General features: G+C 40.3%; 1 protein-coding gene across 1 annotated transcript in view; it reads right to left on the bottom strand.

Moving 5' to 3' along the window:
- The window catches only part of SEC24A (SEC24 homolog A, COPII coat complex component), a 67,218-nt gene that overhangs the window by 41,116 nt on the left and 7,319 nt on the right, over nt 1-18,783 (bottom strand). The window contains exon 2 of the mRNA XM_044916759.1: nt 1,910-2,401. Coding sequence (XP_044772694.1) covers nt 1,910-2,401 — 492 coding nt within the window. The remainder of the gene's footprint in view (nt 1-1,909; nt 2,402-18,783) is intronic.

Raw genomic sequence — 18,783 nt, 5'->3', positions numbered from 1 at the left:
TGATGATGTGCTTTTTAATGAGAAGCTACACCTACTCTTAAACAGTTTTTAAATAGTAGCTTTTCCCAAACTATTTTCTTGTGGCTGTGGGCAAAGTAGTCAAGCCTCATTTCTTATCTGTAAAAGAAACTGTTGTGAAGATTAAATAAGATACCACATATAAAAGTTTGGCAAAGTGCTGGAAAATAAAAACATTCAGTAAATGTTACCTATAATTATCAATAATGAGATGAAAATTCATTAATTTCAAGTGATTGATGCTCACTCATGGTGCAGAATAAGAATAAAAGTAACCAGATGAATTTCAGTTTGAACAATTGCAGATCAGAAGATTTCCACAAAGAAACCAGTTTTCTAGAAGCAACTATAACCTTTATAGGCCAAAATGCAAGATGTATTCACTGGAGCCAATCACTGATCAGAGGCTAAGAAAAACAGTTTCAGCAATTGAAATATATGTAGTACACAGGAATACAGATACAAGGTAATTATTGATACTACTATTTCATTTGAAAGTTTTTACTAGTTCATTTCCTTGAGGATGTTGGCGCAACAGAATCAACATGCAGATCTCAATACAGAATTTTAAATGCTTTTCAAAGTAACACTATTAATTTTGTTAAGTGTACAAGACACTAATTTTAAGAGCTAAATAGGAACAATGAAATGGTTAAATGAACTTCCTTGTGAACCAGATACAACCAAACTTTGATATACAAACTGATGTACAAAATCCACACAATCCCAATCAAAATCCCAGGTGCCTTCTTTGCAAAAACTGACAAGCTAATCCTAAAATTCTTATGGAAATGCCAAGGGACCCAGAACAGCCACAACAAACTTGAAAAAGAAAAACAAAGTTGAAGGGGCACCTGGGTGACTTAGTACTGTTAAGCATCTGATTTCAGCTCAGGTCATGATCTCAGGGTCCTGGGATGAGCCCTGCGAGGGGCTCCCTGCTCAGTGGGGAGTCTGCTTCTCACTCTCCCACTGCCCCTTCCCCTCGCTTGTGCTCTCTCTGTCTCTCTCTCAAATAAATAAAATCTTAAAAAAAAAAAAAAAAGTTGGAGGAGTCATACTTCCCAAATTCAAGGCTTACTACAAACCTACAGTAATCAAGTTGTTTGGTACTGGTATAAAGATAGTTATAGATCAATAGAAAAGAATTCAGAGTCCCGAAATAAACCCTTACATTTATGATCAGTTGATTTTTAATAAGGGTGCCAACACCATTCAATAAAAGAAAGAATAGTCTTTCCATCAAATAGTCCTGGGACAAATGTATACCTACATGCACAAGAATGAAGTTTAACCCCTACCTCACACTATACACAAAAATTAATTCCAAATTGATCAAAGACGTAAATAGGAGAGCTAAAACTATAAAACTCTTACAAGAAAAAATAAATATAAATCTCTGCCCACTGCTTTCTGACTGCGGTTCTGCTAATAACACTCACTCCTCACTACAAAAGTTATTGTCTGCTCTGACCTGCCCCTCCAGGATCCTACAGTTTCTGGGGACCAAAACAGTCTAAGCCGTAACAAAAAGATAACCCAAGCCTCAGATCAAGACCAAAAAAAGAGACCATAGGGATTGAGCTTAAGATGGAACCCAGTTAATAAAAATAATGCCAAGTCCTTAAGGAAGTGGTTCTGCATGCATACCTGATTCCCTGAAATATCATGGGTGACTCAAAGAAACAGAGGATACCTTCACAGGTAAGAAGCAAACCCATGATTTTAAGTTAACGCAAGGTTAGAGAAGTAATTTATTTAAAGATTAACAATGATTTAGAAAACCAACAGTCCTCCATTTGGTTTTAAGTCTTGAAATATTAATTATAACATCTAAACAGGCAAAATTTTCCCACTTCTACATAGTAAGCACTCCTATTATGAACTCTACCTGATTTTATGAAGTTGTTTTGAAGTGAAGGATCTCCAGAAGAAACATATTGATGACTTGTCAAATTTGTATTCCCAGATACAGCTGGTTGGGATGATACACGAGGACAATGGTTTGTCTGTGATCCTGTGGATGGATAGTTATACTGCCAATTCAAAGGTGGTTGTACATTGGCTCCAGGAAGAAAGCTACCAGAAGGCATTGGTGTAGCAGCTGGGTTCTGAGAAGTAGGTAGTGGCATTCGGGGAACAGGACCACTGTGAAGTGAAGGTGTCACTGGATTAGAAGCCACAGGTGGTCTATAAAGATTCTGCCCAGGTCCCTGATAAATACTTAACGGAGAAACAGTCTGAGAACCACCATAGTTAGACTGTCCAGAGACTGGATTCAATGTCTTTGCTGGTATTAGATGAGGGTAGGATCCTGGAAGCTGAGAATTATATCCTTCGTTCACTGACACTTGTGAAGACATCAGTGCATTTTGGACAGGACCTTCCAATAAGAGGAGGAAAAATTAGTCTTCCAAACAAAGTAATAAAAATACTTTAAGAAATACAGTAAAACATATGGTACTCTTACAATTAAACAATAAAAAGACAAATAACCCAATTTAAAAATGAACAAAAGATTCAGACATTCAAATATATTTCCAAAGAGATACACAAATGGCCAATAAGCACATGCAAAAACACTCAACATTATTAGTCATTAGAGAAATACAAATCAAAACCCACAGTGAGGTGGCACTCACACCAAGTAGGATGACTAAAATGTAAAAGTCAATAAACATTTTAGTGTTAACAAGAATGCGGATGGGGCACCTGGGTGGCTCAGTTGGTTGGGCATCTGCCTTCAGCTCAGGTCACGATCTTGGGATCCTGGGATCGAGCCCCATGTCGGGCTCCCAGCTCAGTCGGGAGTCTGCTTCTCCCTCTCCCTCTGCCCCTCCCGCCCCCCACTTGGGCTCTTTCTCTCGAATAAATAGTTGAAATCTTTAAAAAAAAAAAAAAAAGGAATGTGGAGAAACTGGAACCCTCACACATTGCTAATAGAAGTGTAAAATGGTGCAACTACAATGGAAAACAGTTTGGCAGTTCCTCAAAGTATTAAACATAGTTATCATATAATTCAGTAATTCCACTCTTAACCTGCATAAAAAGTCGTGCACAAATGTTCATAATATTATTCGTAATTGCCAAAAATTACAAACAACCAAAATGTCCATCAACTGATGAACAGAGATAAACAAAAGGGTATATCTATACAATGGGATATTATTTGGTCATAAAAAGGAATGAAATATTGATGACATTTTACAACATAGATAAACCTTGAAAACATTATGCTGAGTGAAAGATGCTGGTCACAAAAGAGCATACACTGTATGATTCATTTATATGAAATATCCAGAACAGCAAAATCTACAGACACAGAGGTAGATTTGTGGTTGCAGGGGCTGGGGCGAGGAGGGAATGGGGAGTAACTGCCAATGGGAATAGGGTTTCTTTTGGGGATTATAAAAATATTATAAAATTGATAGTAGTGATGGTTGCAAAACTCTGTGAATACACTAAAAATCACTGAATTGTGTACATTTTAAAGCTGTTATTAAAAAAAAAAATCCCTAGAACTACCACTTCAACTCAGGAATATACTGTTATTTCTGTTGCTAAAATTAGACAGTAAAAGGAAATAGATACTTTTTAAAAAGATTTTATTTGAGAGAGAGCAAGCGCGAGCACAAGCAGGGGGAGAGGGGGAGAGGGAGAAGGAGAAGCAGACTCCCTACTTAGCAGGGAGCCCCATGTGGGGCTCAAGCCAGGACCCAGGACCCTGAGATCATGACCTGAGCCAAAGGCAAATGCTTAACAGACTGAGCCAGGCAGACGACCCAAGATAAATATTTTTTAAAAAGATAGCACTCTGGGGGCGCCTGGGTGGCTCAGTCATTAAGCGTCTGCCTTCGGCTCAGGTCATGATCCCAGGGTCCTGGGATGGAGCCCAGCATTGGGCTCCCTGCTCCACAGGAAGCCTGCTTCTCCCTCTCCCACTCCCCCTGCTTGTGTTCCCTCTCTCGCTGTCTCTCTCCGTCAAATAAATAAATAAAATCTTTAAAAAAAAAAAAAAAAGATAGCACTCGGGGGCACCTGGGTGGCTCAGTCAGTAGAGTGTGCAACTATTTTTTTTTTAAGATTTTATTTATTTATTTACTTGAGAGAGAGAAAAAGAGAGAGGGAGAACAAGGAAGAGCTGACGGAGAAGGACAGATTCCATGCTGAGCTTGGAGCCGTACTTGGGCCCAATCTCATGACCCTGAGATCATGACCTGAGCAGAAATCAAAGAGTTGGACGCTTAACTGACTAAGCCACCCAGGCGCCCCAGCACCTCTTTAAATATTTATGTATAATGAAGACCCTCATCTTTGAGTTTAATAAATGCATATGGTAAAGTCACTGTCAACTGACATCAGTTATTCCATTTAATGGCCAAAGACCTTCATAAACAAGCTATTGAATTTCCTACTCCTTTTCCTCTCTGCTCAGCTCCAGTCCCACCCACCTGAATGTTTCTTCCACAAGCTTAAATATGCTCCTACCATAGGGTTCTACACTTTCTTCTCTGCCAAGAATGCTCTTCCCCCAGATAATCTCACTCAATGTCTTTACTCAGGTCTCTCTTCAAATAATCTCAAAGAAGCACTACCTGAACACCGTAATTCAAATACCACCTCTTTCATTCTCTTCACCTCTGACCCTACTTTATTTTTATTTCTAGTGTTAAAATGACACTACATGGGACGCCTGGGTGGCTCGGTTGTTAAGCGTCTGCCTTCGGCTCAGGTCATGATCTCAGGGTCGTGGGATCGAGTCTTGCATCAGCAGGGAGGCTGCTTCTCCCTCTCCAACTCCCTCTGCTTGTGTTTCCACTCTGACTGACAGAGACAGACTGTCTCTCTGTCAAATAAATAAAATCTTTAAAAAAAAAATTTTTTTTTAATGACACTACGTTATTTATTTATAGTCTCTCCACCTCACTATAATATACGGTCCATGAAGATAGGGACTTTATTTGGAGAAATGTGAGAATCAACTGTAATAAAGGCTAGTTTCAAATGCTACAGTATTCACCTGATGGGATCCCTTAAAGGTAAAAAAATTATTCCGTGATAATGGCACCAAGGGACCCAGGCTCGGTTGTTAAGCGTCTGACTTAACAGGGTAGCCTGTGTAGCTCAGTCAGTTAAGCAGTCCACTCCTGATTTCGGCTCAGGTCATGACCTCAGGGTCATGAGAATGAGCAGGCTCTACACTCGGAGCCTGCTTAAGATTCTCTCTCTCTCCTTCTGCCCCTCCCCTTGCTCGCACTCTAAATAAATTAATAAATAAAATCTAAATAAATAAATAAGCTAAAAAGCAAAGTAGTCCCTTTCCTGAAAACTTTAGTCCTAAAGACATGGAGGTGGGGAGGAGGTGTAAGCATCCACACCGGAGGGAAGCTGGAATAGAATGAGAGGGCAGCACCAGCAATGGGAGAATGGTTACACAGAGGAGAACTGATCAAATAAATACATACAGGATGAGTGAGAAGCAAGATCTCTCACTCTCTGAGAAGGGAGTCACAAACATGGAAAGGGGAAAACTAGAATGAACCTAATCATGGTGGGTCTGCACTGGAAGTTACAACTGAAACTCATGGATTTCAATATATATAGATAGGTAGTTTCCCTAATTCTGTCTGCTGAGACAAGTAGCAGAGATATTCCAATAGCTCTGATCACATCTAGTACAATATCTTGGTTTCTAAATACTTTTCTCTCCACTAAAAGGAATCATGGCTGATCTCTGAGCTTAGAAAGTACAAGATGAGCCTGCAATATCTTATTGTGCCAGAAGTCAAAGAAGTGCCCAAAAACGATAACAGAAAACAGAGAAGACAGCTTGAAGGGCACCCAAAGGCCAAATCTGAGATAACATAAATGCAAAATAAATAGTAGTAATAGTGGATTATAATTCACTGAATAAACAGTCCATACCAATATAAATAAATGAATAAATTAAAAGTCTAACAAGGAATGAAATATTTATATTATCTCTATCAGTGATTTTTTTTTTTTAAAGTAGGCTCCATGCCCAGCATGGAGACCAACACAGGGCTCAAACTCACAACCCTGAGATCAAGACCTGAGCTGAGGGATGCCTGGGTGGCTCAGTTAGTTAGGTGTCTGCCTTCGGCTCAGGTCATGATCCCAGGATCCTGGAACTGACTCCCACATCAAGCTCCTTGCTCGGTGCGGAGCCTGCTTCTCCTTCTGCCTCTGCCTGCCGCTCCCCCTGCTGTGCTCTCTCTCTCTCTGATGAACAAATAAATAGGGGCACCTGGGTGGTTCAGTCGTTAAGCATCTGCCTTCGGCTCAGGTCATGATCCCAGGGTCCTGGGATCGAGCCCCGCATCGGGCTCCCTGCTCTGCGGGAAGCCTGCTTCTCCTTCTCCCCCTCCCCCTGCTTGTGTTCCCTCTCTTGCTGTGTCTCTCTCTGTCAAATAAATAAACAAAATCTTTAAAAAAAAATAAAAAATAATAAAATAAAAATTTTAAAAAGACCTGAGCTGAGATCAAGAGTCAGATGCCTGGGGCACCTGGGTGGCTGAGTTGGTTAAATGTCTGTCTTCAGCTCAGGTCATGATCCCAGGGTCCTGGGATCGAGCCCCGCATCGGACTCCCTGGTCAGTGGGGAGTCTGCTTGTCCCTCTCCCTACACCTACCCCACTTGCGCTCTCTCTCTCAAATAAATAAATAAAATCTTAAAAAAAAAAAAAGAAAGTCAGATGCTTAACTGACTGAGCCACCCAAATGCCTCTAAATAGTCTCAAAGTACATCTCCACATAATACTTACTAATTACAAAATGAAGAAGAGCAATTTCACTATGGAGAAGCTTGACAGACACCACCTTAATCAAGTGATCAAAGTGAACATCATCAATAATGAGAAAAAAATGGAATCATATACCACACGATAGGATGCAATGAGAATACATCATCTCTACTTTAATACTCCTGCTACAGTGCATAATCTGAATCGAATCATGATGAAATAGCAGACAAACCTAAACTGAGTGACATTCTACAAAATAACTGGCTTGTAATTTTCAAAAGCATCTGGGTCATGAAAAGTCAATGAAAGACTGAGGAACTGTTCCAAACTGAAGAGCACTAATGAGGCACAACAATTAAATGCTAAATGTGATTCTGGATGGATTCTTTTGCTAGAAAAGGTTTTACTGGGACAACTGGTGAAACTTGAACGGGGTCTGAGAATTAATAACAATGCATTAATGTTAATTTCCTAATTTTGATAGTTGTGTTATGGTTATTTAGGAAAACTTTATTATTTGTAGGAAATATAAACAAACTAAAATATCTGGAAGTGATGGGACATCATGTCAGCAACTTACTCCCAAATGGTTCAGGAAAAAAAGTTTATTGTAATGTCCTTGTCTATGAATTTACTGTTCCAAAATAAAATGTTTAAAGCAACACTAAGTAGTTAGTTATATTGTAGAGATTACAAAAAGCACTCACCTCCTCAATAAATGAGAAAGGCTAGTAAGAACTTAGTGGCTTAGGGTAAAATTTCCAATGACAGCATCTTACCCAGACTCAAAGTGTGGTATATCAAAGAACTTAAAAACAAATAAAATTTACTTGTTTTTCTGGAAAGCTGTTGTAATAATGTTAACAACACTGATATCAAAGGTGAATGTGAAAAACCGTAATTTCAAACCTACTAGAATGACTGTATCTAATCAAAGACTGACAATAACAAGGGTTGACAAAGGTGTGGAGAAATTGGAAACTCTAATACATTGCTAGTGGGGATGTAAAATGCTGCAGTCACTTTGAAAAAGCTTAGCAGTTTCTCAAAATATTAAACATCGATGGGGTGCCTGGGTGGCACAGTGGATTGAGCATCTGACTCTTGGTTTCTGCTCAGGTCATGATCTCAGGATGGTGAGATGGAGTCCTGCGTCTGGCTCCACGCTCACCATGGTCAGCTTGGGTTTCTCTCTCCCTCACCCTCTGCCCCTCCACCCACCTCAAGTGCACTCTCTAAGGTAAATACATAAATCTTTAAAAAAAAAAAAAAGAAAGAAAGAAAGAAATTGGGGCGCCTGTGTGCCTCAGTCGTTGGGCACCTGCCTTCGGCTCGGGTCATGATCCCAGGGTCCTGGGATCAAGTCCCACATCGGGCTCCCTGCTCAGCAGGAAGCCTGCTTCTCCCTCTGCCACTCCCCCTGTTTGTGTTCCCTCTCTCGCTGTGTCTCTCTCTGTCAAACGAATAAGTAAAATCTTAAAAAAAAAAAAAAAAAGAAAAGAAATTTAAAAAAAATTAAACAGAGATACCTATAATCCATCAATTCCACTCCAAAGTTTATACACAAGAAAACTGAAAACATATGTCTGTACAGAAACTTGCACATGAAAATTCACAGCAGCATGATTCATGATAGCCAAAAAGTGGAAACAACCCAAATGTCTATCAACTCATTAATGGATAAACAAAATGGCATGTATCCACACAATGGAATATTATTTGGTCATAAAAGAAATGAAGTAACTGACACATGCTACATGGATGAACGTTGAAGATAATACGTTAAAGAATCCAATCACAAAAGACCACATAGTGTATGATTCCATTTATATGAAATGTCCAATACAGGCATATCTATAGAGATAGAAAGTAGATTAGTGGTTGCCTAGTGTAGGAGCAAATACCATGCTGATTATTTCAAATTAAAGCTACTTAAAAAACAGCCTGCACAAGGACACTCAGGACCTCTTCTGTCCCCCTGAAAGCAGAAAATAAATCTCCCATGTGAAAGGTACCCTCCCTGTACCAGGGGGTCAAAAGACATCCTATCACCAGAGAAAGGGAATTTAGAGCCAAAAAGACTTTATAAACAAACCTTGTTATTTTTTATTAATTTACTACCCCAGCCAAAATTCCATTTAGAATTCCTTGCTAATTGAAGCTCTCAAAGTTCAGTTCTGTCCAGTCAATTTCTCACAAATTTACTGTCTGTCTAAAAAGTATAAAAGTACCTGCCTTGGGGCGCCTGGGTGGCTCAGTCCTTAAGCGTCTGCCTTTGGCTCAGGTCATGATCCCAGGGTCCTAGAATCGAGCCCCGCATCAGGCTCCCCGCTCAGCGGGAAGGCTGCTTCTCCCTCTCCCACTCCCCCTGCTTGTGTTCCCTCTCTCTCTGTCAAATAAATAAATAAAATCTAAAAAAAAAAAGTACCTGCCTTGGTCATTTCTTTAGGTCTCAATTTCATTATTGGGCCTCCCTGCATACGTAATTAAACTTTGTTTTTTTCTATTAATCTGTCTCATGTAAATTTAATTCTTAGTCCAGATAGAGGAAAATTTCTACCTCCGCCTCACAGGGACAAATGGACTGTGACTGCTAATGGGTTCAGGGTTGGGGGGGGATGAAAATGTTTTAAAATCGATTGTGGGGGCTCCTGGGTGGTTCAGTCGGTTAGGCATCCCATTCTTTTTTATTTATTTGACACACCGAGAGACAACAAGCAGGGGGAGTGACAAGCAGAGGGAGAGGGAGAAGAAGGCTCAGGCTGAGCAAGAAGCCCCATGCGGGGCTCGATCCCAGGACCCTGGGATCATGACCTGAGCCGAAGGCAGACGCTTACCCAAATGAGCCACCCAGACATCCCTCAATAAACCTGTTTTTAAAAGTGGCTTTTAAAAATGAATGAATAAATAATGTGGTATATTCATAATAAAAATAAAGTACTGATGCATGCTACATCATGGATGAACCTTTATTTTATTTTATTTTTTTTTTTTTAAAGATTTTATTTATTTATCTGAGAGAGAGAATGAGATAGAGAGAGAGAGCATGAGGGGGGGAGGGTCAGAGGGAGAAGCAGACTCCCCGCTGAGCAGGGAGCCCGATGCGGGACTCGATCCCGGGACTCCAGGATCATGACCTGAGCCGAAGGCAGTCGCTTAACCAACTGAGCCACCCAGGCGCCCCATGGATGAACCTTTAAAACATATGCTAAGTGGGCGCCTGGGTGGCTCAGTCATTAAGTGTCTGCCTTCTGCTCAGGTCATGATCCCAGGGTCTTGGTATCAAGTCCCACATCGTGCTCCCTGCTCAGCAGGAAGCCTGCTTCTCCCTCTCCCACTCCCCCTGCTTGTGTTCCTGCTCTCGCTCGCTCTCTCTCTCTCTCTGTCAAATAAATAAATAAAATCTTTTAAAAAAAAATTATGCTAAGAGCAAGGCAAAAAAATTAATTAAAAATAAAATTTAAAGAAAATTTAAAAATAAATAAAAAGAGAAAGCAGTCAAAAAGACCATATACTATATGATTCCATCAATAAGAAATGTCCAGAGTAGGCAAATCTATAAAGATACAAAGTACGTAAGTAGCTGTCTACTGCTAGTGGATACAGGGATGGGGGACAGGGACTCACTGCAAACAGGGTTGGGATTTCTTTTAGGGGTGATAAAAATATTCTAAAAAATTGTGGCAATGGTGGCACAACTTTGTGAATATACTAAACAATACTCAATTGTAAACTTTAAATGGGTAAATTGTATGATAGATTAATTATACCCAAAAATCTGTTTTTAAAAATAAGAAAGAATAATTTATACAATTCATGTAATAGTTACCTCTGGTTGAGACAAAGGGGATATGATAAGAGACTTAATGGTTTCAGAGGTACTGGTTAAACTCTGTTAAACTAGTGGTGAGCACACAGGAGTTCATTTTATTATTTCTCTTTAAACTGTGCATATGCAGGGCACCCGGCTGGCTTAGTCAGTAGAACATGTGACTCTTGGATCTCGGGGTCGTGAGTATGAGACCCACACTGGGTGTAGAGATTACTTTAAAAATAAATAAACTGTACATGTGTTTTATATAAATTTTATGTGTTTCACAATAAACATTTAAAATAAAAAAGTGCAGAGGCGCCTGGGTGGCTCAGTCGTTAAGCGTCTGCCTTTGGCTCAGGTCATGATCCCAGGGTGCTGGGATCGAGCCCCACATCAGGCTCCCTGCTCGGCGGGGAGCCTGCTTCTCCCTCTCCCACTACCCCTGCTGTGTTCCCTCTCTCGCTGTGTCTCTCTCTCTCTCTCTCAAATAAATAAATAAATAAATTTAAAAATAAAATAAAATTGGGGTGCCTGGGTGGCTCAGTCCTTAAGCGTCTGCCTTCGGCTCAGGTCATGATCCCGGGGTCCTGGGATCGAGCCCCTCATCAGGCTCCCTGCTCAGCAGGGAGCCTGCTTCTCCCTCTCCCACTACCCCTGCTTGTGTTCCCTTGCTCTCTGTCAAATAAATAAATAAAATCTTTAAAAAAAATAATAAATAAATTAAAAATAAAAATAAAATTTTTTAAATATTTTTTTTAAGATTTTATTTATTTATTTGAGAGAGAGAATGAGAGAGAGAGAGCACGTGAGAGGGGGGAGGGTCAGAGGGAGAAGCAGACCCCCTGCTGAGCAAGGAGCCCGATATGGGACTCGATCCTGGGACTCCAGGATCATGACCTGAGCCGAAGGCAGTCGCTTAACCAACTGAGCCACCCAGGCGCCCCTAAAAATAAAATTTTAAAGTGCATTAAAGAGTTTATTTTTTTATTTATTTTTTTTTATATTTTATTTCTTTATTTGACAGAGATAGAGAACACAAGCAGGCAGAGTGTCAGGCAGAGTGACAGGGAGAAGGAGGCTCCCCGCTGAGGAAGGAGCCTGACAACGGGGCTCGATCCCAGCACCTGGGATCATGACCTGAGCTGAAGGCAGCCGCTTAACCGACTGAGCCACCCAGGCGCCCCCATTAAAGAGTTTAAATAAAATGATTTCATAAATACAAAAGTAGAAAATTAATATTTCTAATATATAGTATTTAATTTTTCCTCACATATATCTTTTAAATACAAAGTTTAAAGATCCAAGTGAGGGAAAATCTTTTCACTGGGAAATGGAGAAATGACTTGGGGGGGGGGTCACTTTATATTTAAGCATATACAGTATTTCATCCCACAGGACACCAAAATATCATCTTAACTTCTTTGGGCACAAAACAAAAGTCGTCTCCCCCACAGAGTCTGGCACCATTCTGGCTCAAATATTTGATTTGGTTCCTTCTTACTTAACTGCCAAATTAAAAGGGCATTACAGGTCAAAAAATAAAAAACTGCCACAATCATACATATCTTTTCAAAACAAGAAAGTAAAACAAACAAAAATACTGGGACCAGAGGAACAGTTAAATAAATCCACTCAGTTCTGGCTCTTACCAAGTGCACTGTCTCCACTGAGAACATTTCGGGTTAATTTCTGGACCTTTCTATTTTCATTTAGGGTTTTTTTTTTTTTTTTTAAATAATCCCTTTTTAAAAAAACCGAAAAAAAAAAAAACCCTTTAAAAAAATTTAAAAGCCAGGGTAAACCAAAGGAAAAAAATTTTAAAATTTTAAAATTTGAACCTTTAAACCAAAAAACATTTTAAAAAAAAAAAAAAAAAAAAAAAAAAAAAAACTGGCCAGAGGGGAAAGTCCACACTATTCAATGGCACCACCAATGAGAAGTCACCAATGGGAATGCTAAATATACATGGAAAGCAGCTAAACAGGGTGACTATCTGACAACATACACAGGTTTCAAAAGGTTTCACTTTTCCTAAATGTTATCCCCTCAATGTTCATATAACCCATTTATATAGCCATCCTGAATGCTTCTTGAACAACTCATGGGGTAAGGGAGGAGAGAAAAGCATATCTCTGGCTGATCTCCAAAACATCAAATCAGAGAGATATGTTCTGGGAAAGTAAGAATACTTTGCTTACGTATGCATGATTTATCAAACATTAATAGATGAATTTCTGAATGTGCATATTCCAAAGGACTCTCAAGATTCTGGTACCCTAAAAAACTTCAGGCCTAGAGCAGCTAAGCAACTTGTCCCAAATAGCACCAGAAGTCAACATAATTCACTCAATCCCTAGTCATTCTCTATATAGTCTACTATTCCACAGTGTATATTCAATCTGAGATATGAAAACTATCTAAAGAAATGTTGTAACTCCTATACAATCACCTTCCTGATAGTACAAGGTCACTCCATAGGAAGTGTATATGGAAACAGGCATTACATAGTAGTAACTAAGAGCACAGACTAGAACAACTATTCGAAATCAAATTCTGGCCTTGACTTTTAGGAACTGTCCTTGAGCAAGATATTTAACCTAGTTTCCTCATCTATAAAGCAGGTATAGTAAAAGTACCTAAGTTACAGCGTTAATGTGTAGGGTAGGCAGAAAAAATACCCCCCAAATATGTCCATATCCTAATCCCTAAGACATGTAAATACATTAGGTTACATGGCAAAAAAGAATTTAAGGTAGCAAATGGAATTTAAGGTTGCTAATCAAGTGACCTTGAGATAGGAAGATTATTTTAGACTATTAGGGTGGGCCCAATGTAATCACAAAAGTGAAAGAGGGAGGAGGCAGGAGGCAGGGTCAGAATGATACTATGTGAAAAAGACTTGACAGGACATTTGTGGCTTTGAAGATGATAGGGGGCATGAGTCAAGGAACAAGGCTAGCCTCCAAAAGCTAGAACGGCAAAACATTCTTTGCTGGAGCTTTGGATAAGGAATGCAGCCCCGATGACCTATTTCAGACTTCTGACCTCCCCAACTTTTAAAAATGACAATTTTGTGTTGTTTTAAGCCACCAAATTTGTGGTAATTTGGTACAGCAGCAATAAAAACTAATAAATTTTAAGAATGAGATTTATAGGGGGGGCGCCTGGGTGGCTCAGTCGTTAAGTGTCTGCCTTCGGCTCAGGTCATGTTCCCAGTGTCCTAGGATGGATCCCTGCATCAGGCTCCCTGCTCAGCAGGAAGCCTGCTTCTCCATCTCCCACTCCCCCTGCTTGTGTTCCCTCTCTTGCTGTCAAATAAATTAATTAAATCTTAAAAAAAAGGGGGGAATGAGATTTATATGAAACACTTACAGTGATGTTTCTCATAGTACTCAATAAATACGTTTGCTGTCTTCACCTAAGAAACATGTACTTGTGCAGCATTCACCTAAGTCTATTTATCAGTAAACCAAATAATTTCATCTGAACTAGTCGTTTTCTTTCTAGTCTTTCATTTAGTTAAAGACTAATCCTGTATTTAGCCTAATTATTCATTTTATTCCAAATGGATAAGAACATTCTATTCATTCCCTCATTGAAAGACACATTTACCAAATATCATCAAAGGAAACAAAGGTGAGTAAGGTCCACTCCAACACTGCCCTCAAGTAGCTCATCACGGTCCAGACTGGAAGACAAAGAACCAGGCAGGACAACAGAGAGTGATGTGACAGTGGCAACTCAGGGCACTATGAGAGCACCAAGAAAGTAACACTTAGGCTAAAGGGAAGGCAGAAAGGTAGCAAAGATGGCTTCCTGAGAAAGGGAAGTTTCGATTAAGATCTTAAGAGATAATCGGAGTTAGTTCCAGGAAAGGAGTATCAAGACTGTTTCCAGAAAAGGGAGCAACATGTGAAACAGCCTGTGGTTATAAAAAGGCATTGTGAGAAAAGTTCATTATAATAGAACAAAAGTCAAGTGACTGAGCAAATGTCTGACGTGCAACACAAGTTCAGAATTATTCGCTTCAAGAGTCTGGATTTCAGGGGCACCTGGGTGGCTCTGTCCCTTAAGCATCCAACTCTTGATTCTGGCTTGGGTTGTGATCTCAAGGTCCTGGGATGGAGCCCTGAGTCCAGCTCCACGCTCAGCGAAGAGTCTCCTTGTTCCTCAACTTCTGCTCTTCCCCCTGAATGTGTGCTGGCAACTCTCTTTCTCTCTCATTAAAAAAAAAAAAAAAAAAAAAAAAAAAGTCTGGATTTCATCCTAAGAACACTGGGAGGCTTGGAAAGGCTACCTGTGAGACATTTTAAATTTGCACATAAAAGAACCTCTTGGGGATGAGAGGAAAGACTAGAGACTGAAAGAAGTCTATAGCTGTAGTTCAGGCAAGAAACCATTGACTCAACAGCAGCAGTGGGAATACAGAGATGTTTGAATCAATAAAAACATTTGTCAAAAATAAAAAAATTAAAACATTTATCAAAAGTTAATTGATAAGCATACTGTGGGTCATGTGGATAAAAACAGACATCTCACAGCCTAGTCTTATTACAAGATTTCAGGCACGCTTGTATTTTTATTTACTGTTTTATCATAGGCTAAATGCAAAAAAGGCCTTCAAACCAGGTGCAGTCAAGGGAAAGCCAAGCATCATCAAAATGCACAAAATAGGAGCACCTGGGTGATAGAGTAGGTTAATCCAATTCTTGGTTTCTGCTCAGGTCATGATCTCAGGGCCCTGGGACTGAGCCTCACATCGGGCTCCACACTCAGCACAAAGTCTGCTTAAGATTTTCTCTCCCATGGGCGCCTGGGTGGCTCAGTTGGTTGAGCGACTGCCTTCAGCTCGGGTCATGATCCTGGAGTCCCGGGATCGAGTCCCGCATCGGGCTCCCTGCTCAGCAGGGGGTCTGCTTCTCCCTCTGCCCTCTTCCCTCTCGTGCTCTCTGTCTCTCATTCTCTCTCTCTCAAATAAATAAATAAAATCTTTAAAAAAAAAAAAAAGATTTTCTCTCCCTTTCTCTTTCCCCCTCCCCAACACGCACTCTCAAATAAATAATATCTTTTTTAAAAATGCACAAAATAAGGGGGCGCCTGGCTGGCTCTGTCAGTAGAGCATGTGACTTTTTTAAAAAAAAGATTTTATTTATTTATCTGAGAGAGAAAGAGAGTGAGCGTGCACACACGAGTGGAGGGGAGGGGAAGAGGGAGAGGGACAAGCAGACTCCCCGATGAGTAGGGAGCCCAACACGGGGCTCAATCCCAGGACCCTAAGATCATGACCTGAGCTGAAGTCAGACTCTTAACCAACTGAGCATGTGACTCTTGATCTCAGGATCATGAGTTCAAGCCCCATGCTGGGCTTAGAGCTTACTTAAAATGATTTTAATATTTTTTATTCTGAAGTCATTAATAAATTAAGTAGCCCATCAAACTTATAGATTAGAAATTATAGTGGGTCCAGAACACACCACTGTGGCATACAAGTTATTTTGAGCACAGGGCATGAGTTCCTGAAATCTCTTACCTACCCAAAAGCAGAGCCTCCCAAAAGAATGCCAAAAAATTCAATTATCATAAATCTCCAGCCCAGGAACAACCAGAAATAACTGACTCCTATCATCTGAGATGAGAAGTCTCCACACCACACCTAAACATACATTGCCACAAACCTTTCAAATCTCCCATCTATTCTATTAAAGGCCCATTTATTTTTCCTAAAGATCATTTTGTTTTCCCTAAGTGCCCTTCTCTCTCTCCCCTTCCCCTATTAAGATGGTACCTAAGGGGTGCCTGGCAGTTCAGTCGTTAAGCGTCTGCCTTCGGCTCAGGTCATGATCCCAGGGTCCTGGGATCGAGCCCCACATCGGCTCCCTGCTCAGCAGGGAACCCGCTTCTCCCTCTCCCGCTCCCCCTGCTTGTACTCTCGCTGTCAAATAAATAAATAAAATCTTTAAAAAAAGATGGTACCCAAGTCCCAAATTCTATCTGTCTCTTTGAGTCACATTTCTTTAAACTCTCATACTACTTAAAAAAAATTGTATCTTCTCTCTTACTGATCTGTCTCTTGCCAGTTTAATTCACAGGCCCCCAAACACCAAATCTAACAGTGTAGAAAAAGTTCTTCCCCAACAACTGAAAAGAAGTTTCATCTTTATTTTTTTCAATTTTTTAAAAGATTTTATTTATTTGAGAGAGAGAGAGAGTGAGAGAGAGAGGAAGAATGAGTGGGGATGGGTCAGAGGGAGAGGAAGAAACAGACTCCCACTGAGTGTGGAGCCCGATGCAGGGCTCCATCCCAGGACCCGAGACCACGACCTGAGCCAAAGTCAGACGCTTTACCAACTGAGCCACCCAGGTACCCCCCATTTTTTAAGGAGGCTCCATGAGCAGCATGGAGCCCAACGTGCTCAAACTCACAACCTTGAGATCAAGACCTGAGCTGAGTTCGAGTCAGACGCTCAACCCACTGAGCCACCCAGGCAAACCTTGTCTTCAAAAAAAGAACAATGACCATGATAATCCCCCAAATGATGTTCCAACATGTTCAAAATTAAAACAATCCAATCATTTTGGCTTCAGCCAAACATAATCCATCACATTATTTAATGTTTTAACTTTGAACTGTACTGCTTTTATAGATGTTTTTATTTTAATCTGTTTTACATTGTACAGAAGCTATAAACAGATGAAGCTTATGCCTAGCTTTGTTTGCATATACATTTTATAAAAAATAATTTAACATTGGGGTTGCAAAGAAATATAACACCCATACATTACATAAGTTTAAAAAACTGACTGAAGAAATACAACTGATGGGACTTGATATGGAACTGAATATGTGAATTCATGTGGAAGTGAACAGAGGAAGCAATCAGGGATAACTCCCCAGATTCTGACCTGAACAACTCAGTGGATAGCAGTGCCATTCACTGGATAGCAGTGCCATTCACTGGATAGAAGGAGAAGAAAAGAACTGGGGAAGGCAGAGAATAGCAAAGGGAGGAGGGAATGAAGAATTATTTTAAACACACTTTCAGGTGCCACCGAGAAACCCAAGTACAGATGTACAACAGAAAGACATCTATCTGCAGCCAAAGAGATGGGTTTCAGCTTATGATATAACTTTGGGAATCACTGGCATAAGTACAACATTTGATACCATGGGGATTAATGATACCCAGGGAGTAAGTATAGAGTAAGAAAAAAAGAAACCCAGGGCGCCTGGGTGGCTCAGTCGTTAAGCGTCTGCCTTCGGCTCATGATCCCGGAGTCCCGGGATCGAGTCCCACATCGGGCTCGCTGCTCGGCGGGAGGCCTGCTTCTCCCTCTCCCACTCCCCCTGCTTGTGTTCCTGCTCTCGCTATCTCTCTCTCTGTCAAATAAATAAAAAATTAAAAAAAAGAAAAGAAGAAACCCAGCCACAGAAATGATGTGAAAAAATATTTATTGCTTTTTTTTTTTGAAGTTTTTTTTTTTTAGTACAATCTCTATAGCCAATGTGGGGCTCGAACTCACAAAAGCTCGCGCTCTACTGACCAAGCCCGCTAGGAAACCCTAAAGATTTTATTTTTAAGTAATCTCTACACCCAACATGGGGCTCAAACTCACAACCCTGAGACCAAGAGTCACATGCTGTACTGACAGAGCCAGCTAGGCCACCCCTATTGTTATTACCTTTTTTTTTTTTTTTTTAAAGAAAGAAAGAAAAAGAAGAGAACCAGGTCAGAACCTGAGAAACACCAACATTTAAGAAAAAGAAGGGACACCTGGGTGGCTCAGTTAAGTGTCTGCCTTCAGCTCAGGTCATGATCCCAGGGTCCAAGGATCGAGTCCCTGCTCAGCGAGAAGCTTGCTCCTCCCTCTGCCTCTGCCCCTCCTCCCTGCTCATGCTCTCTCTCTCTGACAAATAAATAAATAAAATAAAATACAATAAAAAAAGAGAGAGAGAGAAGAAAAAAGGCAATCAAAAAAAGTAGAAATATTGAGAATACTGCTGTTGAGAAATAGCAACCAAACCAGCAGGGTCTTAAACCGAAACAAGTAGTGATAAAGGACATCAGATGCTGCTTGAAAAATATGAGAAATGAAAAATATTTTTTGTATTTAATAACTAAAAAGTCATCTGTGGCCTTATTTAGGGCTGTTTTAGGGGATGTGTGGAAATAGAAACCAAATTTAGAG

This window comes from Neomonachus schauinslandi, chromosome 7 (assembly GCF_002201575.2).
Source record: "Neomonachus schauinslandi chromosome 7, ASM220157v2, whole genome shotgun sequence".
NCBI lineage: Eukaryota > Metazoa > Chordata > Mammalia > Carnivora > Phocidae > Neomonachus > Neomonachus schauinslandi.
Note: the sequence above shows the minus strand (reverse complement) of the source record. Positions and strands in the feature narration are given on the sequence as shown.